The 23,289-nt window shown below is 36.2% G+C and overlaps 1 protein-coding gene across 1 annotated transcript in view; it reads left to right on the top strand.

Annotated features, from left to right (window-relative positions):
- The window catches only part of plch1 (phospholipase C, eta 1), a 71,653-nt gene extending 50,179 nt beyond the window's left edge, over nt 1-21,474 (top strand). The window contains exons 12-23 of the mRNA XM_051135611.1: nt 3,065-3,127; nt 4,155-4,240; nt 7,239-7,336; nt 8,214-8,393; nt 10,688-10,795; nt 10,952-11,076; nt 11,168-11,252; nt 11,373-11,519; nt 13,578-13,657; nt 14,036-14,095; nt 16,704-17,061; nt 18,327-21,474. Coding sequence (XP_050991568.1) covers nt 3,065-3,127; nt 4,155-4,240; nt 7,239-7,336; nt 8,214-8,393; nt 10,688-10,795; nt 10,952-11,076; nt 11,168-11,252; nt 11,373-11,519; nt 13,578-13,657; nt 14,036-14,095; nt 16,704-17,061; nt 18,327-20,590 — 3,654 coding nt within the window. The 3' untranslated portion in view covers nt 20,591-21,474. The remainder of the gene's footprint in view (nt 1-3,064; nt 3,128-4,154; nt 4,241-7,238; nt 7,337-8,213; nt 8,394-10,687; nt 10,796-10,951; nt 11,077-11,167; nt 11,253-11,372; nt 11,520-13,577; nt 13,658-14,035; nt 14,096-16,703; nt 17,062-18,326) is intronic.
- Nucleotides 21,475-23,289: the final 1,815 nt, after the last annotated feature.

A 23,289-nucleotide genomic window follows, 5' to 3' on the forward strand; every position in this document is an offset into this window, starting at 1 on the left:
AAGAAAGAAAGAAAAACGGAAAAGAAAAAAAAAAATTAGAATACCTAATCAGCCCGCACACATTAGTCTTGCAATCCAGAAAAAGACATGGAGCATCCTTTAATTAGCATTCGTTCTGCCTCTTTTCTTGCCCTATTATTAGACTTGCACTCTCTAAACATTCATTTTGATGTGCCGTTTATAATGCACAGAGGGATTTTCTCTCCCCTCCAGTGTTCCTGCATAATATTTATGAGAAAAAAAAAATAAAAAGAGAGAACTGTTGAGTGAGCGCTGAAATTAAGTCTGTCTGGAGAAGATTTTAAGTCAGTGTTGTGTTAATTTTATGCATCACTGCATGTAAAAACATCTCTCTGACCATGCGTGTCCACAAATACTCATTTGGACAGATTTTGACACTCAACTGTTTGAGTTCAATCAAAACTGAGAAATAAGACATCATTTACAAACCGTGTGGATCACAATTTTTTTTTTTTTTAGTAGAATGATCACGCAGTTCTGTTTCATGCAGTAAAAACAGACAGTCATCACTGGATATTATCCTGTTCCTCGCACAAGGATATTGAAGTCAAAAGTTTACATACACCTTGCAGAATCTGCTAAATGTTAATTATTTTACCAAAATAAGAGGGGTCATACAAAATGCATGTTATTTTTTAATTAGTACTGACCTGAATAAGATATTTCACATAAAAGACGTTTACATATAGTCCACAAGAGAAAATAATAGTTGAATTTATAAAAATGACTCAATGAAGTTTACATATACTTGATTCTTAATACTGTGTTGTTATATTTTTTTTTGAAGGACTTGTAATATAGTTGATGGCAAGGGTGTTTCTAGGCATAGCAGACTACACTGTAAAATCCAATAGTTTACCTTACTTAGATATAATTAGTTATCTTTACTTAGTTGCTATACTTACTAGGTTTTATTAAGTTACAGCTACTTTCAAGGCAAGTAAAACAATTTACTTACTGCTTTGAGTGACGCTTACTTAAAATATTTAAGCAGCCACAAAGGAACCGTTGGCATGAATAAACCAGTGAGAGGAAGCAGTGCACTCATATGTTGCTAATTTGCAAAATAACAACAGAAGAAGAAGAAAAGAAAAGTTTTTGAGGTAGGGCAATTCTTAATCTGCAGTTTTTTTTCACTAGTTACATTCACTCATTTCCCTCTTGAATGTTGTTTCAGGACAACTGAAATATTTGAGAAATCACATAAGCTGATTTCATATTTGATGTTGATTTTCATAAAATGTTGTTTGTGTGTGTGTGTGTTTATTATATATATATATATATATATATATATATAACTTGTATAATTTATTCATGCCGCAATGCACTCTGGGAGTGAGTGAGTGGCTATACTAAGTCGAGAGTAAACCTAAAGTAAAGGATCAAGTACCCATAATAGTTATTTTTTAGTTACTAGAACTCTCGTGTAAGTATACTATACTAAGCATTTCTCAGTACAACATACTATTCCTATTTCACTTTACTTCATTTTTTTAAGGCAACGGTTTGCATGTTTTTTTTTTTTTTTCAGTAAGCCCAATTTTACGGTGTGCTGAAATGTTATCAATTGATGACGTCATCAAAAAATGCATGATTTAGTAAACTGATTTCCACAACCAAGGTTTTTTTTTTTGTTGTTTGTTTGTTTGCTTGTTTGTTTGTTTGTTTTAATTTATTAATTTACTTAATTTTATTTGATCCACAAAATGTTGCAAAAGTAAACTTATTTTTCATTCAATACATCTTTTATCAACAAAGGCTCATTGGAAATACGTGCCGCTACACATTTCTGCAAAACTGAGGAAAAAAAGTACCGGTCACACTTTATTTTAAGGTCCAATTCTTGCTATTAACAAAACATTAACTATTAATTTTGCCTCAGTAAACTACTAATTTGCTGCTTATTAGTAGTTAGTAAGGCAGTTGTTAAGTTTAGGTATTGGGTAGGATTAGGGATGCAGAATATGGTCATACAAAATATATGCTTTATAAGTACTAAGAAATAGCCAATATGTTATGAATATGCATGCTAATAAGCATCTAGTTAAGAGTGAGAATTGTTCCCTGTACTGAAGTGTTACCAACGTACCTATGTGTACAAATCACTGCCATTTCCAGATGAAATGAACACTAGAGGCAGTAAAACTCTGACAACTTTTATTTCTTTTCACACAAAGTATGATTTACACAAAGTTTTGATTAATAAAGACTAGTTTTCAGACACTTACTTGCAGAATATTACATTATGTCTTCAAAACAATTTTAACATCCTGCGCGATTTGAAAACTGATACTTCTGAAAGTTATGTCACATATACAGCTTCATATGCATGAGTTTTCTAAATCAGTAGGTTTGCTCGATAGCTCACGTGATACGGCGTTGCACTTAAGGGATGAAGATACGGTACGAACCCTGTGAAACTACGGTTTGACAAAACAGCTCAAATCAGCATAAGGAAGATAATATAGCACAACTGCATCAACAAATGCGTTTTTATATCACTTTTTCATTTGTTAACACTATCAGTTAAATTCAGGGTTGGGTTTGGTATATTTACAGCATTAACCTTTAGTGACACTCCCCGAATATTTGAATTATGAACAGCCGCAATACGTACCTCAAGCAGCGTAATAAAAATGCAGCAATACGTGCCTGTACCAACGTAATAAGAACGTGCCACAATCACGTATTGAACGTGTGTTTTAGCGCCACTCTCTGGACATTTCACTTTGAAACTGCTGTGAAACATGCAGTAAGGTACGTAATCACGGTGTTGTGATTATTACATTATTTAAAAATACCAATATGGACCAAGAAATACTGTAGTAGGGCACTAAAATGGTCAGATATAGCCCTGGTCCATGAGTCATATGGACCATGTTTATGCTACTTATGATGATTTTTGAGTAGCAGTTATGAGTATACCACCACATATGAGTAGCAGCTTGGACATTTTGTTAAACATCTCATTTTGTGTATTATGTATTTTTAAATTGTCTGTGAAATTATTACAATGAATTGTGTGTGTGTATGTGTGTTCCAGAATTCCAAAGATGGCATGAAGAAATCCCACAGCCGCTCCTTCATTAGCAACCTCAAGCACAAGGTCAGAATAAAGGCAATCTTTTTCTGTCTTTCTCCCTCTCTCTTGTTCATTCTTTCTTTCTCTTTTTCCATTTTCTCTGCTGCAGAATCAGGACTATCCTATTTCCTGTCCTCTTCCTGTTTCTGCAGTCTCAAATGTTACATAAATATATACTTTTTGCTATCACTGCTCTCAGAACAGTGTCAGCAGACAAATATGCTTTTGAGCCTCTTTATTGTAAGCGTTTATATAACAGAATTCATACATTGATTAAGCACACCTGTTGATTTGATATCTGATAGTCATTTTATCCCTCAAGATCACATATGATTGTATACACGGATAATGACAGCTCTGAGCTCTAGAGGCATTCTCATATTTCGTCCTCTGCGTAAAAACTTGCTGAACGCATTATTCATCTCCATCTCGTATATTGAATCGTGTTGGTGTGTAATTCAACACCTCAATAGCAAATCAATGTAGCGAGTAAACAAAGCTTGTGGTCGCATCCCTGTAAGTTTGATCATGGTCTATTGTCTACACTTTATTGATTCTTTATTAAAAAGCAATCAGGGTTGTCAGCTTATGTTGCGGTTTCTCGTCTCCCGTAGATCGCATCCGTCTTCTCTGCCATTCCTGCAGGAAGTGGGCAGGCACGCCTCTCGTGTGCGGGTGATATTCCCTCCCACTCTCGACATTTGTCTTTGCGTGTGTGTTTATGAGGTCTCAAAGGTTCTTCTTTTGTTAGTAATGAGCCTAAAGCCGTAATTACTCTAACTGTTATACATAGCTCCTCATAGCCCCAAAAAATGACATGATTTGGACACTAGTCACGTCTGGCAAGTATTAATCCTTGCTTACACACACACTCATGTGGTTATGTTAAGTATGCCCTTTAAAACAGGCCAGAGCTATTCTGTTCCTCTCGGTTTTGTGTAGGAGGAATTTCATTACCTCCTATCCAAAGCAAAGGAGTAAACATTCGCTCCATGTACTTATTTAGCTTGCTGCGTGTTGTGTGTGTGTGTGTATGTGTGTTTTTCTACAGAGGCATTCGAAATCAAGGCTGAAATGTCAGAGTGTTGAAACAGATGATGATGGCCAGCAAGAACCATCATGTGGACAGTTTAACAGGTGTGTATATCTGTATATCCTACTTTTTGATAGATATTGCAAATGTTCTGTTTTCATTACATTTTTATTTATTTATTAACATTTAATTTGATTTTGTATATTTTGCAAGTTAAATTTTTCATCAGTCTCTGAAGAGAGACCAGCATTAAGTTAAAATAAAGGCATCACTCCAGCACTGCGATCCAGACATCTGAATCAGTTTTTCTTCATTTCATCATCATTTAATGAACTAATGCTTCCATGATTGTTAGAAAAAGTGTAAAAACATCTCCTAAAATTACATAAAATTTAATTTACCACCCGCATTAATTGGAAAATTGACCTGAGTTTAGCGAATATGTCGCTATGATGTATAATGCACCTAATTTACATAGCAGGCGTGTTTGTGCTGAAAAGATTTACATTGAAAGGCACTAAAATAATTGCAAGCACGTGGAACAACTTCACCCCATAATGTGGCAGTCATGAAGAGATTGTTAGTGTCTTATGTTAATGAGAATTTGCCATCATTTGTATGCTTAATGGGCTACATTAACACCATGAGGAAAGTCATTTGTAATGAAGCTATCACTCTGCAAGGGGCTTTTTTTTGTCTTTAATTTCACCCTGATTTCCTAGTCTAGACATGTGCAGTAAGGATGCAGTGATTGATTAAACAGGATGCTGTTAGTGTTTGAGCTTACATCTGCATTTCAAACATTTTAAATTGCATGTCAGGTGTTTGAAGATGCACTGAATAATCAGCTCTGAGAACATTTTCAGTCATTTACGCTACGTTCACACTGCAAGTCTTAGTGCTTAATTTTTTTGGTCTGATTTTTTTGTATAGATGTTTACATTGTTGTTTTAAATGTGGCCAAAATCAGATTTCTAGTGTGAACAGATCATGGTTCTGAACTGAAAACAATACGAACAGGGTTGCCAGGTTTTTACAACAAAATCCACCTAATTGCTTCTCAAAACTAGTCCAAAACTATCCCAATCATGTTTCGGGGGGTAAATATTATATTGGTGGGGACGCTTTAACCACAGAGTTGAAAAACACCCTGTGGCAACAGTGAAAAAGTAGCCCAATTCCGGGGGAAAACTGTGGAATTGGCAACACTTGTGCATCTGGGCCCGTATTCACAAAAAGTTTTATCTTACCACTAAGAGTTCTCCTAAATATACTAAATAAAATACTAAAAAGTTTTTAGCTAAGAGTTTTCTCTTAAAACCTATTCACAAAGCTGCTGAGACAAACTTTTACTAAGGAATAGAGAGAAGTCTTAAGCTAAGAGTAAGGACGGGGTTGACCTCGTTGCTATGTATGATGTCAGCATGCTTACTAATGATGCACACAGTGATTGGCTGACAGAGGAGGGGTCTCTGTCAGAGATTTATTCATAGAAATACTGTAGAGTATAAAAATGTTGCCACATTGAAATAAAAATGTTAAAATGCAGGATAATTGTCACTAATTAAACAAGTATATGTTCAGCTAATTGTCAGCCTCTTACATGTGTGCTTCTCGTAAACAGTTGGCACATATGCATATAAACACCCTTTTAATTAACAGAATAATCATAGCTGATAATAAGACATTTATATGTAAAAGAAAACCAAACTGGACACAAGAACAGCTGTTACTTCTTGACTTGTTAATGAACATTAACTTGTTAATGAAAACAAGGATATATTCAGAGGAAAATTTAGAGTAGGGATAACCTACAAAACCAAAAAAGTTGCATGCGAAAACGTATGTGTGCCAATAAATTTTCTAAAATGTTTATGTTCCGAGGCAGATTGCCAGCAACAGCCATTTTAGCCCTGCTAAAAAAAAAAAAAAATTGAAATCATCACAAAATTTTTAATGTTTTTACTGGTTATAATGGGAATCATACTGGTTTTAATGGTAGCTGTAATGTTGCCTGTTGGTCTCTACTGCTAATTGGTCACCTTCTATATAATCAAAGGACAATTGTCCCTGACAAGTTCTACAACAGTCATAATACCCCCAACGTTTAGGGTGCTACCCTTTTAAAAGGTCACTATCGTCAAATGTTTTTAAATGTTAAGTTCTGAGGCAGATTGCTGGCAACTGCCATTTTAGGATAGTTTGGGATTTAGTCTTAGTGACTTAGGAGTCCTCTTCACTACTCCTAACATTTCACAGATTTAGGAGCTAGTTTTTGCCCTAAAATGCTTTGTGAAATACTCTTAGAGCAAAAATTTAGGAGTCCTAAATTTAGGAGTGATACGCTTCTTATTTTTAAGATTTTCTCCTAAAGCAGCAAGTTATGAGCTACTTTTAGCCTTAAGATGTTTTGTGAATACGGGCCCTGACCTGTATTGGATTTAGTACCACATATGGAAGTGGCACAAATCAGAATTGAAAAGATCAGATTCCATGTGGTTTGTGCTGTTCACACTGTCATGAGAAAAACAGATCTGAGTCACACTGAGTGTGAATGTAGCCTCATAGTGTCATATGTTTGAGAGCAGTTTTGGGTTGGTACATTTTTTTTTTTATGTTTTTGAAAGAAGTCTGTTTTGCTCACTAAATCTGCATTTATTTGATCAAAATGCAGTGAGTGTTGTAAAATTATATTACAACTTAACATACCTGTAGTATGTTTTCAGTGTCACATAACCTATCAGAAATCACTGTAATATGCTGATTGGGTGCTCAAAAAACACTTCTTACCATTATCAGTGTTCTATAGTTTGAATTCTATAGCTACTGGTTAAGAAAAGATTTTTTTTTTTTTTTTTTTTTTTTTTTTTTTTTTTTGCAGAGCATTGTTTTTCATGTGCTTGTAGTTTATTTATGTTTGTGTTTTTTTTTTTTAAGGTTGTAACTCTGTTGTGTTGGTCTTTGATGTAATTTTCTGAAAATAAAGCTATTTCTTTAGTCACTGTTCCCTCTTTGTATTGTGTAACTGACCTGGAGCATGTCATTACATCTAATAGTCAGACGTTTCACAGACTGCCTATATTTTTCTGTGTCTGTTTGTAGAGGTGGAAGGAGAAGAAAAACGATAAAGCTGAGTAGAGATCTATCAGATCTGGTGGTTCTCACCAACTCTGTGGTTTCTCAGGAGTGTTTAGATGAGGGTAAGATTTTTTTTTTCTTTTTTACCTATCTGATTATTTATGACAGCATTTTAGTGCCATGTTAAAAAATAAAAAAATCTACGATTATGAGATTAAAGTCACAGTATTCAGAGAATAAATACGAAATTACGAGAAGTCAAAATATTACGAGAATAAAGTCAAAATATTACAAGAATAAAGTCAAAATGTTTTGAGAATAAAGTCTAAGTGTTTTAACAATAAAGTAAAAATATTTTGAAGATAGTCAAAATTACAATAATTCGTAGCAATTATGAGATTACAGTTATAATATTTTGAGAGTATATTCCAGCCTATTGTGCATACGAGTATGACATGTATGATTTTGACTTTATTCTCGTAGTAATTCGACTTTATTCTTGTAATATTTTGACTTTATTCTCAAAATATTTCGACTTTATTCTCTAAATATTCCAACTTTATTCTCGTAGTATTTCAACTTTATTCTCGTAATATTTCAACTTTATTCTTGTAATATTTTAGCTTTATTCTCATATTTCAACTTTATTCTCGTAATTTCGACTTTATTCTCGTAGTATTTCTACTTTATTCTCGTAATATTTTCACTTTATTCTTCTAATATTTCAACTTTATTCTCATAAAATTTCAACTTTAATCTCGTAATCTTAGATTTTTTTATTATTATTATTTTTTACGTGGCACTAAAATGCTGTCGTAAGTTTTTGATCCCTGTTGTCAAGGTTTTGGAATATAGATGTTTTTGAAAAAAAAAAATAATAATAACTTTCACTATGAAGATATGCTGTAAATAATGTCAGCCCACCCATTTCCACTTTCCAGCAAAGGCTGTTTCAAGAACATGCATCTAACCCAAGCTTTCTTTCACCTTCTTTCTCAGGATCGCCCTATAATGTTCTGTCGTTTAGTGAGACACGAGCTCAGCACCTGGTGCACCATCGATCTGAGCGCTTCTTGACTTTCAACCAGCAGCAGCTCTCTCGGATCTATCCTTCTGCCTACCGGATCGACTCCAGTAACTTTAACCCACAGACGTACTGGAATGTGGGTTGCCAGCTAGGTAAGGAAAGACACACAGACATCCGAGTACAAAAAATTCACAAACATGCATACATACAAATCTTCATCTCTGTTGTTGCATACGTGTATTTTCCAAAAAAAGAGAATGGTCTGCCTCATTCATTAACTTTATATATTGACAAACAGTCATTACTGAATAGTATCTCAGAGTATGCTTATAAAAAACAAAATAGCAATATTGTAATACGCATGTAATAATTTAATGTACTAAACATGTAATAATAATGTAATAAACTTTTACATTTATTATATATATTACAGGACAGCGGGTACACTTGTCCATGCAACATGCATTCTCTTATGCATATTCAGAATCCATCCAGAAACGTACCCAGTCCAATTTCACTATAGCTTCAGTGATTTTTGTAAGCTCACTCACTGATCTGGTCTGTAACGATTTAGATCCATAATACCAAAATTGCCAAATGCACCTATGATCCAGTTGACCTACTGACCCCCCTTTGTGAGTGTATGTGCACACACTGTGTGTTTTAGCAGTCCCCTCTGTAATGCCATATGTTCCCTGCTGTGCATACCATCTGGGTCTTGGTTGCGCAGACAAATTGACAAGTTGGCCCACTTGTGCAATTTTGCATATGCAAACTCATGTAAGAAAATGCACGTGCACTTTTTACTTGCACACACAAACACTATCCATGAGAGATTGATAAAGCTTTTACATGCACAAACACATATACAGAAGGGTGCAAAAGTCGGGACCTACTAGTGAAAGTGCAATAGTTTTGCATTTCTATAATTTATTTATTTATTAAAAAAATATATGCAAATTATATTACCAGCATAAAAATTTAGACTTAATCTCATGACGAAAACATACGTGTGGGAACTTTTCGCAAGACGCGAAACACGTACCAGTAAGTACATATCATTGCAGTTTCCAACAGGAATGAACACTAGAGGTAGAAAAACAGCAAGCACTTGTTTTTTACTTGTCAAGTAATTGTTTTCGGACACAGTTGTGATTACAGCTCCATATGTTTCGTTTTTCAAACATAACAAGCTTGGTCGGTAGCTTAGCCAACACAGCATTGGACTTTAGATGTGGAATCCTTTGGTACGAATCCTGGGAAAGACTCACGATGAAAGAGCTGAAAGATGAGAATTGAAAATTTTATGTGATGAAAAATGCAGTAATAAAAGTAATATTGTGAAGCATAATGAAAAATTAAAAGGGACGGTTTTCTATTGTAATATATATTAAAATGTAATTACTATGTACTTACCATGTAATTACTATGTAATTATCATGTTTAACTATTATTCCAGTTATTATTCCTTAGGTGTTACATAATCCTTCAAAAATAATTGTAATATCCAGATTTGCTGCTCAGAACAACTGTGCTTAGTGGTTATGTGGAAACTGTGATACATTTTATTTTCAGAATTCTTTGATGAATAGATTCATCAAAGAGTAGTATTTATTTAAAATAGAAATATTTTGTAATTTTATAAATGCTTTTACGGTCACACTTTAATTTAAGGTCCAATTCTCGCTATTAACAAACCATTAAGTATGACTTTTGCCTCAGTAAACTCCTGATTTGCTGCTTATTAATAGTTAGTATGGTAGTTGTTAAGTTTAGGTATTGGAAAGAATTGGGGATGTAGATGTAGCCAGTATGTTAATAATAAGGATGCTAATAAGCAACTAGTTAAAAGTGAGAATTGGTCCCTATACTAAAGTGTTACTACTGTTACTCTCGCTTTTGATGCTAAATTTACTCAATTTAATCCTTGCTGAATAAAAGTATGAATTTACATAATACAATTTCTTTGTTTTACAATTTTAAACATTTACCTCCATGGCTGGAGAGTGTGAATGATGAGGCAGCTAACAGAAGTGAAAAGGGTGAAGACAGAAAGTAAATCAGAATTAAACCAGGACCAGAAAAAGATGCAAAAAGGGGATGCAGAAGCATCACAAAAGCAGATGTGTGTGTGTGCCATCATAAGGGTCCAATAAACAAGAGTAAATTGGAACTTGTGGAGCCACAGCTGAGTTCTGCCCCCTGATTGTTTATTGAATAAAATGTTTACCAGGCCATGATAAAACCTCATAGTCTGTTAGCCATCCAGTTTATTTAGCTGTACACAGCTGAATAAATCCATGGAATTGTTTAGTTAAAAAACTAAATCCTGAATAAATGAAGGAAAGATGGAAGGAAAGGAACGACAGAGAAATGGACTCATGGAATAATGTAATGAAGATTTGGAAAAATAGAATGAAAGTTGTTCTTTTGTTTTAACCCACAGTGGCTTTAAACTACCAGACTGATGGCCGCATGATGCAGCTGAACAGAGCCAAGTTCATGGTGAATGGAGGCAGTGGCTATGTGCTCAAACCTGGGACAATGAGTAAAGGTACACTTATGCATTTAAAATACTGTTAAATCACAATAAATGACCACTGTGTTTTTGTCACTGAAGATTTAACTGTAGACTTCACTTGACATGTAAGTATAAAGATATTTTTCAATTACATTATGGATTGTGTTGGTCTCTGTAAATCTATTCCAGGCTCCTTCAACCCACTTAATGATGATCCGCTCCCTGCAAATCCGAAGAAACAGTTGGTGATAAAAATCATTAGTGGGCAGCAGCTGCCCAAACCTCCCGATTCAATGCTGGGCGACCGTGGTGAAGTAAGCAGATGTCGTCTAAAAGTACATTTCCTATGGGGTTAAGAGTTGAAATGCTGTCAATACATTTGATGTTTGTGGACTTCATTCTTAGATCATTGATCCCTTCGTTGAGGTGGAAATTATTGGTCTTCCGGTGGATTGCTGTAAAGAACAAACCAGGGTTGTGGATGACAATGGTACACATTCATTGTTTTTGCCTATGTGTCCTGGGATTTGTTGAGCCTATTTGAACAGAAATCATGTTTTGGGTTTTGGGGCATTAAACTTTGTAAACTTTTGTGCAATTGTTAATGCAGGATTTAACCCTGTGTGGGAAGAGACTCTGTCTTTCACACTTCACATGCCTGAGGTGGCTCTAGTGCGCTTCCTGGTTTGGGATCATGACCCCATTGGACGAGACTTTGTGGGCCAGAGAACGGTAGCCTTCAGCAGCCTCATGCCAGGTAAGAAAAATCCTATGCGTGGGTTTCTCTTCAACTATAGGCACATTTGGACCTATATAAAATAAATAAAATATTAGGTTTATTAATTATTAGTTTGTTCTTTCTATGAATTATTGTATATTATATAATTCAATTATATAAATTTGATCACAAGTAGAAGTAGGATATGGCTGTATATCAGCATGGCTGTGATTCGGCCATAGGTAATCACAGCGTGCTGATATACAGCCATATCTCACGTCTACAAGTGTGATATTGCATTTATACAACAGTTGGACGGCACACATGTGTAAATACATAAACAAAATAACAACGGAGTGTCTTTAAAAACCCTCTTTTGTGCAGAACTACTTCCTTCCACCGCAGATTAAAATCAAAGTTTGACAGTTGAATATCTGAGCACAAGTTTGTTACGAATTCCAAAAGTCACTTTAGAACTAGTAACTAAGGAACGTTAAGTTGCTTCATTGAAAGCTTATTGTATTACTGTATTAAAAGCAGTGTAATATGTGTAGTGGGTATTATGAGAGAGAAATGGACTAGTGTATGTATACATGTATATGTATATTGGGTCCCACTTTATATTAGGTGGCCTTAACTACTATGTACGTACATTTAAATGAATAATTTGGTACAATGCACTTATTGTGTACATACTTGTTTTTACATTGTACTTAAATACCTAAGTGTAAAAATACCTAAATGTAATTACATCTGTAATTAATTTCTGTAAATACATTTATAATTACACTGTTGGCCCATCCCTTACACCTTAACCCACCCTTACCTCTTACCCATACCACCTAACCTTACCCGTATCCCACCTTAATAGAAGCAAAAGTGTTTTGCAATACAATATGACAACAATAAGTACATTGTACTTATATTTTGATGTAAGTACATAGTAGTTTAGGCCACCTTATATAAAGTGTGACCATATATTGTAACCTTCATGTAACAAGTCCAAGACTGGTGTAATAAACTCAGCCCTCGGACATAAAAGTGCCTGTAGTTTAAGAAACAACCATGTATGTTAAAGGGATAGTTTACCCAAAAATGAAAAATCCTGTCATTATTTACTCACCCTCATGTTGTTCCAAACCTGTATGACCTTTGTTCATTTTCAGAACACAAATTAAGATACTTTTGATGAAATCCGAGAGCTTTCAGACACTGCATAGATAACAACGCAACTGGAACATTCAAACAGCCCAGCAAGGTAGTAAGGACATTGTTAAAATAGTCCATGTGACATCAGTGGAACAACCGTAATATTAACAACGCTACAAGAATACTTTTTGTGCACAAAGAAAACAAAAATAACGACTTTATTCAACAACAACATCTCTTCCCTGGCAGTATTCGACCGAGTGTTGCATGTGTGTGGTGCTGTTGACGCAGGAGCCGCGTCAAAGACTGACACAGTAGAGAATAAATTGTTGAATGAAGTTGTTATTTCTGTCTTCTTTGCACACAAAACGTTTTCTCGTAGCTTCACAACATTACCTTTCTGCGCCTTGAAAGTGTCAGTTGCGTTGTTGTCTATGCATCAAAAATATATTAATTTATTCTGAAGATGAACGAACGTCTTACAGGTTTGAAACGACACAAGAGTGAGTACTTATGACAGAATTTTTTAAGTGTCACATTATCAACTAATTAAATAACTGGTTTAAGCAATTTAAAAAGACAGAAAAGACCATGAGGAGATAAAGATAAACTGAGATGAAGAGCTAAAGAAATCCTGGTCATTAGTAAATAGCATGTAAAGTGTGATTGATAGCAGCAGGTACCTGTGTCTCAGAGTGGTGTCATGTGAAGGATGTCATTAGAGTAATAGAGGCCTGAGGTGCTGCCTTTGGCCACGTCTGCGGCTGAACTCTCTCTGCCATCACACAGACAGTGTGGAAGACATGCTTCTGTGCTAAAGCTGCTGATGACACCATGTCTTTCTTCCTGTTTTTTTCAGTTGCATTCATTTTCTGAACGTTCTCACAAATGCAAATGCCTTTCTTCCATCCCATTTTCAATCATTCCTCCTCTTTCCCACTCCTGCAGGATATAGACACGTTTATTTGGAAGGAATGACAGAGGCATCCATTTTTGTCCATATCACAGTGCATGACATCTATGGGAAGGTGAGCTTATAACTACACAGACAGCTGAACCTAATCAGTCTGATAAAGATTCATGTTACCAATTGTTACCAATTAAAATTTTACGCTCTAATTTCTTCATATATTCAGTGATTAGATCAGTTCTTATTCATTACCAAAGTGACATTTTCCAGGAACTGTGGCGATTTGATTGAATAAAAAGGTGTTAAAAAGCTCAGCTGGTTAGCATAACAATCTGTTATGCAAACTGTTGATTCTGTCCATTTCTACTACAGTGTGACTAAACACATGTGACCGTGACATTTGTTTCTCATTTCCATCTCAAAACAGAATACCTTTATTGATATTCCCCCCCCATTGACATTTTATTGAAGTTCCTCCAACCTTTTTACTTTCCAGTGGAGTCCTTTAGTCCTCAACCCAAGCTATACCATAATGCACTTGCTAGGAGCTAATAAGGTACCCTGGCTATGTAGTGTTGCATGAAACTGCATGAGCGTCTTTTAATGTGTCAGTGTGACATCCTGTTCTTGCTCAGTGAACACGAAGCTGTTGTAAATGTGCGGTTGTATGGACATGCCTTTTTAAGTTCATTTTGTCCATCTGTTTTTGTTTTGTACGTAATTATGTTTTAGTCAGTTCTGTCCTTGGTTTTAAAGCTGGATATGTTTCTACTTGTAAAAAAATGCTGAATTTGGATGGCAAAAAGGATGAGAGATGGTCGAATTAGTCATTAATGGTTACAAAGGAATATGCTGCCATCTGTTGGATTTAGTCAGCAATGCAATGGTTTGTACAGAAGCAGAAATACTGTCAGTCTTGTTGCTGTAGTCTGCACAAAGATTGTCCTTGTGAGATTGTTAAAGCTGACTGTCTGAAATGTGACATTGCATGTAGGTGTTTTTGTCTGTAAGAACTGTTTGATTTGACATGGGACCCAGCAATGTTTTATTTATTTATTTATTTTATTTTTATTTTATTTTTTATGTTTTTGGTGAATTTCTGAGACCACATATGTAAATCTGGTTAATCATATAGAAGACATCCCAATTTTTAGAATATGCTTTACTCATCTTGATTTCATAGAAATAGGAAATGCAAATACAGTTGAGGTCAAAAGTTTACATACACCTTGCAGAATCTGCAAAATGTCAATTATTTTAACAAAATAAGAGGGAATCATTCAAAATGCTTAGTTATTTTTTATTTAGTACTGAACTGAATAAGATATTTCATAAGATATTTCACATAAAAGATGCTTACATATAGTCCACAAGAGAAAATAATAGTTGAATTTATAAAAATGGCCCCTTCCAAAAGTTTACATACGCTTGATTCTTAAAACTGTGTTGTTACCTAAATGATCCATAGCTGTTTTTGTTGTTGTTGTTTTCTTTTGTTTTCTGTTGTTTAGTGACAGTTGTTTATGAGTCCCTTGCTTGTCCTAAATAGTTAAACTGCCCACTGTTCTTCAGAAAACTCCTTCAGGTCTCACAAATTCTTTGGTTTTTCAGCATTTTTGTGTATTGTAACCCTTTCCAACCAATGACTGTATAATTATGAGATCCATCTTCTCACACTGAGGACAACTGAGGAACTCATATCCAACTGTTACAGAATGTTCTGAATGCTCACTGATGGTTCTATCTACCGAAGTCTATGGAACCCAAAAACTTTGAAGCTCAATATCTCTCAGAGTGCTCAGAGTGCAGATAGAACCTTATAATTCCAAGGCGGTGATTTGCCTCTTCTTCAGTTTTAGTCAAATCCAAATAAAATTAACACAGCAGTTTTATGATAAGAAACAGTCTTTTTCATAGCTTCTGCAATCCTCTATTTCTGCAATACTTATTTCTCTATTATTTCACTTCTACTAATAATTTTTATTGTTTATTTACAAACCCTTTCCAACCAATGACTGTATAATTATGAGATCCATCTTCTCACACTGAGGACAACTGAGGAACTCATATCCAACTGTTACAGAATGTTCTGAATGCTCACTGATGCTTCAGAGGGGAAAACGATGCATTAAGAGCCAGGGGTGTAAACTTTTGAACAGAATGTGTACAGTTTTCTTATTTTGCCTAAATTTCTTTTCTTTCTTTTTTTTTCATTTATTACTGCCCTTCAGAAGCTACAGAAGACACTTACATGTTTCCTAGAAGACAAAAAATAAGTTAAAATTACCCTGATCTTTAAATTCAAAACGTTTAATGCATTGTTTTTGCTTCTGAAGCATCAGTGAGTGTTTGAACCTTCTGTAGTAGTTGCATATGAGTCCCTCAGTTGTCTTTAGTGTGAAAAGGTGTATCTCAAAATCATACAGTCATTGTTGGAAAGGGTTTTAAATACACAGAAATGCTGAAAAACCAAAGAATTTGTGGGGCCTGAAGGATTTTTTTCTGAAGAACAGTGGGCAATTTAACTGTTCAGGATAAACAAGGGACTCATGAACAACTATCACTAAACAAAACAAAACAAAATAAAAAAACAAACAAACAAACAAACAAAAAAAAAAGCTGTGGATCATTCAGGTAACAATACAGTATTAAGAATCAAGCGTACAGTATATAAACTTTTGAACGGGGTCATTTTTAAAAATTCAACTATTATTTTCTCCTGTGGACTTTTATGTGAAATATCTTATTCAGGTAAGTACTACATAAAAAATAACATATTACACTCCTATTTTGGTAAAATAATCAACTTTTTTCTGCACAGTGTTTGTAAACTTTTGACCTCAACTGTATATGATTTGCATTATATATTTAGATAAAGAATCTGATTTTTAAAAAGTAAATAAACATGAAAGAGTAATTGTGGTTATTTAAAGAAATATTATTTTGTTCTGCAAGAAAAAAATTATGATTTTTTAACATAAAAAAAAAAAAAAAAAAAGATAGATAGATGTAGGCTGGGAACACACATTTTCATAGATAACATTAGGAAATTATGCAGCATTAATCATTCTCATAACATGACTTTTTTTGGTCCCAGAAAGTTAAAGAAAGATAGCTTAAATATCATATGCTGAATTTTCTCTCTATCCCTGTCTGTTTCTCAGGGTCGTCAGCTGCGAGGATTCAGAGGCTTATTTAACAAAAGTTCCAAGTCTTCAGTGGACACACATAATGGAGTTCCACCTCGTAAACGATCCATAACTGACCACCTCCTTCGGAGGACTGCCAGTGCCCCAGCTAAGGGCCGCAAAAAGACCAAGATGCCACTGGCTGAAGCTACAAGTGACAGAAAGCACAGCACTGGGGACTCTCAAACCGCCTATGTAGAGAGGAGAGCGGGGAACAGAAAAGCCCTCCAACACCGTCCAGTATCCATGCCCCTGGATAAGCTCCTACATAGTCACCTCAGCCTGTCTACCCCAGATCGGGAGGGCCCTGATCCTGGAGCTGACACAATCATTGGTTAGTTCCTTAAATAATTCTCTTGACATCCCCTTAGGGGCTATGTAACAAGGAATCAGAATGAAAGCTATTACACTATGGAATAATTTATAGTATTATTCTTAGCATTATAACTATAAGGCATAATTAGAGTGGATGTTGACATTTCGTCGCCTTGGAATTATAAGGTTCTATCTGACGTTTTTGTTAAAATTAAGTTATTCACATATTCTTATTCTGTGACAGCTTATTTACATTATGTGATGTTTCTTTTGTAAGCTGTGTATATTTTGGGCCTTTTTTTTTAGAAAACAAAAAGGGTTCTATCTACCGAAGTCTATGGAACCCAAAAACTTTGAAGCTCAATATCTCAAAACTGCTCAGAGTGCAGATAGAACCTTATAATTCCAAGGCGGTGATTTGCCTCTTCTTCAGTTTTAGTCAAATCCAAATAAAATTAACACAGCAGTTTTATGATAAGAGTCTTTTTCATAGCTTCTGCAATCCTCTATTTCTGCAATACTTATTTCTCTATTATTTCACTTCTACTAATAATTTCATTGTTTATTTAACAGTTTCACGTTCTCTATTGTTTCACAGTCCTTTTAGAGGGATAGTTCACCAAAATTTTAATTCTGTCATCATTTACTCAGCCTTGTTCCAACCTTGTATGACTTACATCCCTGTGCAGTACATAATATATATATATATATATATATATATATATATATATATATATATATATATATATATTGATAAAGAAATAAGACATTTGGGTGAACTATCCCTTTAAGTATTGTATGTAGTTCCTCTACTGGTCCCTTTGAAGTATTCAGACATGCAGGCTTTTCTTTCTTTAATACCTTAACTTGCCTTTGTCTTGTTCTGTCTTTACTGTTGTGCTTCTCTATAGTAGAAAACTGACTAGGAAACCCCCTGAAGGTAATCCACAAGCCATACTCGGGTTGACTCACCTAAAACATTCCAGTTTTAAGCCATTGCACCAATGTTTTTGAACAACTTTTGTTTCGTTTCATTAAGAAAAAAAAAGTAATTCATCTTTTCAAAAAAAATATTGAAAAAGAAAAACAAATATCTGGATGTTCTGGATGTTCCCCATGCACCTACACAGTGCCATTATCAAACTTCCTTCTCACAGTTGTACTTGGTGGTACATCCCATTTGTCCTGTGTTTAGAGTGGCGTGTGTTGGATTTTGGTGTTTGAAGGTCAGTGAGGGTGTTTTTTTTTAACTGACATTCATCTCTTGTAAAATGTCTTCCACAGATTCCTTCCTCAATGAGAAACCCAGATCTATCTCAGTGGATCTCCTCTTTGAAACTTCTGCTTTCAAAGAATGTGATGTCCAGGCCCTTTCAGCTGACCACATTCAAGACTGTAACATTGAGCCCAAAGATACTAAAGAAACTCCTTACCTGGTCATTGAAGGCAGTATGGAAAGTCTGAGTGATCCTCAACAAGAACTCTCAAGAGGTGGTCTCACCCAGACTGAAGCTAATAAATTATGTTCTTCCAAAGGGCCAGCAGATCAGTGTAATGGTGGCAGTAGCTTACGGAGTGAAGGAAGTTATACAGAATTAAGCCAGTTGGAAGCCCCTAAAAAGAACATTTTAACACCCAAGGCAGCCACGTATTCCTCGACTTCCTCTTCTTCCTCATCTTCAGGAACCAAATCGCACCCTCCTAGAATGACTCTGCCGGACCAGAAGAGTCAAGTGTCCCTCCAGGACAGTGCTCTCTCTCGCCTTATTGACACTGTCTCGCTAGAGAATGAGTATGACACCTGTGGGTCCATATCTGCTCTGATTGGCCAATTTGACCTCACTGCTGAGCAGAGCACCCTAATTCCATTCAACTCACAACCTCTGAAATATTCTCTTCCTCCATCTGACCTTCCTCGTCTCAACAATGAGCTTTCCAGCACTCCGCTAAAAGTTATTCAAAAATCTGTATGCGCATCCTCAGAGCTAATTGAGAGACCTTCTAGTCCTGAAACGACTGAACCTGCAGTCTTTACCATCTTGGATGAGGAGGTGCTTTCCCCTGTATCTACAAACAGCCTTTGTCAAAACAACTTGGTTGGTTCTCCTGAGGTCAGCCAGGGATCCTCACCCATCAAGATGCCTTTAGAATGGTCAGCACATGGAAGTCTAAAGCAAAGCTACAGCAGCCAATGCCGTTCCACTGGTTCCTTCAGAAACTTCGGAGGATACAGAGAAACCTCAATCAATAGCACAGCTTCAGACCGCTTCTTGATGTGCCAAGACTCTGCAAGCAGCAGTCTGATGGAGGTGGAGATCAATGTAGATGGGGATTCCTTAGACAACACACTAACCCCTTTGAATCCTTTTCATGATTTCCAAAATGTTCATAGCTTAAACCAGACCTCCCCCTTTCATATACAAAGACTTGAACCAACCCATCTCCACAAATCCTCATACAGTCCCTCTCCTGTTCACTCATACTCCACAGACACATCACCCTTTCACAGACACTACCGATCTCCACACCAAAGTCTGAACTCTGGCACCTACCTTACTGACAAATCCCAGCCAAGGAAGTTTAACTGTTACAATGACTCTGGGAGATTTACACTTGGTGACAACAGAATAGATTCCACAGAGGGAAGGCACCAGGAAACGAGACAGCAGAATGGCTTGGTCAACAAGGCAGAGCCTTTACACAAAAGCGCTTTGTCCTCAGAATGTCTTGCAAGAATTCAAGGCTGTCGTAATTTGTTAAAGAGGGACTTATACACACCTGTATCAGACTATAACATGATTTCAGTTGAATCGCAAGACTCTTATTCCCAGCCATCTCAGCACAATCAGGCCTTTCCTGTACCTCAGATATACAATGGACTCTCTCCAGCTTCTTCCAAATCCAAGAGCCTGGGAGATCTAACCTCTGAGGACATTTCGTGTAACTTTCAGAGCAAGTACAAGTCAATCAGCCGAAGTTTTGTCACTCCTGCAATGAAAGACCAAAGACGGATGTGTGGGTTGTCCGGTCGTCCGAAGTCCACTGATCCCTTAACTGAGCAGCTCCGCAAGCTTGTAACATTGGAACATGAAGACTATACGCGTCCCCTCCCCTCATGTTCTCAACCCATCCCAAAACCTCTTTCAGTGCTCCCTATGGTTTCTCAGAGCTCTGCCGAGGATCCTGAAGATCCTCCTCCATTTCTGTCGCGCCGACTATCGTCCCGCAGTCAAAGTCGCGTACGTCATATAGCCAATCGTGCACGTGAGAGACAGCAGGAGGCCTTCAAACACCGGCCGGTTGAGGGTGCCATGGAAGTAGTACTCCGCAATAAGCCAGTCTCCTCCCAAAATCCTCCACCGAACAGGCATTCTACAGGGTCTTATATTGCTGGTTACCTGGACCAGCTGAGTCCTGAGGCCCGAGGCTTGCCTGAAGGAGCCTGTACCTCACTTCGATATGGATACGGAGATCGCTACTATAATGACGATTCTGTACTCCCTCCTGACTCATCGGAACCTGAGGTCTTCTTCCTCCTTAGGCTCTGACCTTGCATCTCACCTGCTGTTTTTGACTGTGCATGTATTTCCTAGTAACAGTTGCAACTACATGTAGCAGGACACTTCCAGAACTGTGTACATACAGTATAGCATAGAACACGGTCTCCTACATGTGCTACTCCTGCTGTATTAAACTAATTATTTTATATAAATGTGGTCCCTGTCATGCTTGAAAAAAATATTGTTCAAAATGTGTGTTGTCTCAAGAAAAAAATAATAATAATAACAGTAAATAATTGAATTGGATATTTCTTGCAGACATTTTTGTTGTTGTCAGCTATCTGTTCTTTTTTAAACTATGTAGTACAACAAAGTCATAAAGGGGCTTCTCTTTTTATTCAGTCTTCCTACATATTCCGTTATTTGTATGTCTGTGTAGTTTGTACATATGTTGGCAAATTGATCCTCAGTCAAAGCACTATTGGTTACCATCTGAATTTTAACTACTGTGATGTTTTTTTCTTTAGCATGTGAACGGTGAACATTTTCAGCATGACTATGCACAGACCTGTAGATGCTGTGCTCTGATTTTGCACAGAATGATTCTGTTGTATTGAATGCAATACAGCACATTTACCTGCTTGCTCTGACTTGCTTGCTTTCTATTAGTCATGAATTTAAAGAAGTTTGAAATTCTTCTTCATATTCTAAAGCTGTATGGTTAAAGTTTTATTTTTATAATTGCTTTGATACAGAGAGCAAAAATAACATTTGTTAGACTTAATATTTAGTTTCCTTTTTAAAGAGACAAAAAACAAAGCTTTTTTTTTCAACTCTTCTGTGCTTAAAGGCATTCAGTCCGTTGTTCTTTTTATTGTTGCTCATCCAAGATGAGTGTAAGCATTTTCCTACCAATGCAATAAAATTATGAAATGTTTGCTATGAGGAAAAATGTCTTTTTGTGTGGTTTCTCTTATAACTGTATATCGAATTTAGATTTTTATTCTATATTCTTTAATTAGGGCCCGAGCACAGATGGTGCAAGGACCTTTTGGAATAGCTCAGTTTCTTCTTCTTCTTCTCCAAAGTGAATTGCATTTTTGAGGGCCTAAACATGCTTGAAAACTCATGAACCTTTGCACACACTCCAAAAGTGGTGAAAATTCTGATATAGGTTTCAGAAGTGGGTGTGGTAAAATGGCTTGATAGTACCACTTATAAAATTTCAATGAAGTGCCCCTCGAGCTACATTTTACGCACATAAATTTCAGTAGACACATGTAACAGACCAATACCTACAAAAAAGTCCCCAGGTGCCAAGTTTGAAATCCAACAGGAAGTCTGTTATTTTCAGCATCGTTTTTTGGTAAGTTTTGTGCTGCTTTTGCCATTTTCAGGCGTTGTATTTAAACTTACTCCTCCTAGAGATTTAAACAGATCAACACCACATTTGGTCAGTGTAATCTAAAGTCCTTTGTGACGTTAAATTGCGAAGATCTTGAAGGGCATGTCCGTGGCAGCCTTACAAACTTCGATGTTTTGCCATGAAACAGGAAGTTGTTATAATTCAGGCATACAATGTCCGATCTGCCCCAAAATTCACATTTAATAAGAGTCCTCTCCTGAACCCATGCCCGTATTCAGTTATAACCATAGCACCATCTGCTGGCAACAGGAAGTTGCATGTTTTATGCTCAAACCATCTAATACTGGCGATTTAATGACACCAACATTATATTTGGTCAGTCTACTCTAAAGACCTTTGCAATGTTAAATTGCGAAGATCTTGAGTTTTCATTAAAGGGTGTGTCCATGAAACAAATTTTGATGTTTCACCATGTGAAAGGAAGTTGGTAAAACACAGCCATACAATGTCCAATCTGTCCCAGAATTCACCTGTTTGATAAGAGTCCTGACCTGAAAACATCTAAAGGCCAATATTAAGTTATAATCATAGCACCACCTGTTGGCAACAGGATATGTCATGTTTTAATGTTTAATGTTTTAACTCAACATACCATGTTCAATCTGTGCTAAACTTTACATGTTTGATCAAAGTCCTGGCTTAAAGACATCTACATCCCATAATTAAGTTATAGTCATAGCGCCACCAGCTGGCAGCAGGAAGTTTGGTACATATAAATGACTTTGACATATTCCTCCTATATTTATCACTTTTAATCCATATTGTCACCATTCACGGTTTTCCTAAAGCTGCTGAGTGGCAGTGAGCCTGGGTGCGAGGGCACTTTCAACGCTGCTTGCAGCTTTAATTCTCTTAGTTTTCGGTCTTGACCAAAAAAAGAAGCAAATTAGGTTGCTGTATTCCATGATAGTGTTCATTTCTGAGTAACAGCAAACGCAAAAACATGCTGATGTTAGACAGAACTGTTTTGTCAGGATAACTCAGGTGAGAGTTTGTAATTAAAAAACAGTTTGTCTGAGGCTTTCTCACAGATGGGGCTTTGTTTTTTTAAGTCTGAAGATAACTGTGTCTCACTGCCCCATGATTACAAGAATACTGTATGTCCCTGTGCAGCTCTATCTAACCGTGAACTCATCAGAAATGATTGTGTAATTGTCTTTAATTTTGAAACTCATAGGAGGTGCAATTTCATCTTGTGTTGTTTTCTCTGGCCCTTGTTTTTCTACAGTTCTTTTGGGACTGTGGTCAAAAGAAATATCTCTTCTTGCCCTACACTGACGCACAAGAGTGCACAACGAGCTGGTAACACCAAGCTTTGTCA

The sequence above is a fragment of the Labeo rohita genome, chromosome 18 (genome assembly GCF_022985175.1).
Source record: "Labeo rohita strain BAU-BD-2019 chromosome 18, IGBB_LRoh.1.0, whole genome shotgun sequence".
NCBI lineage: Eukaryota > Metazoa > Chordata > Actinopteri > Cypriniformes > Cyprinidae > Labeo > Labeo rohita.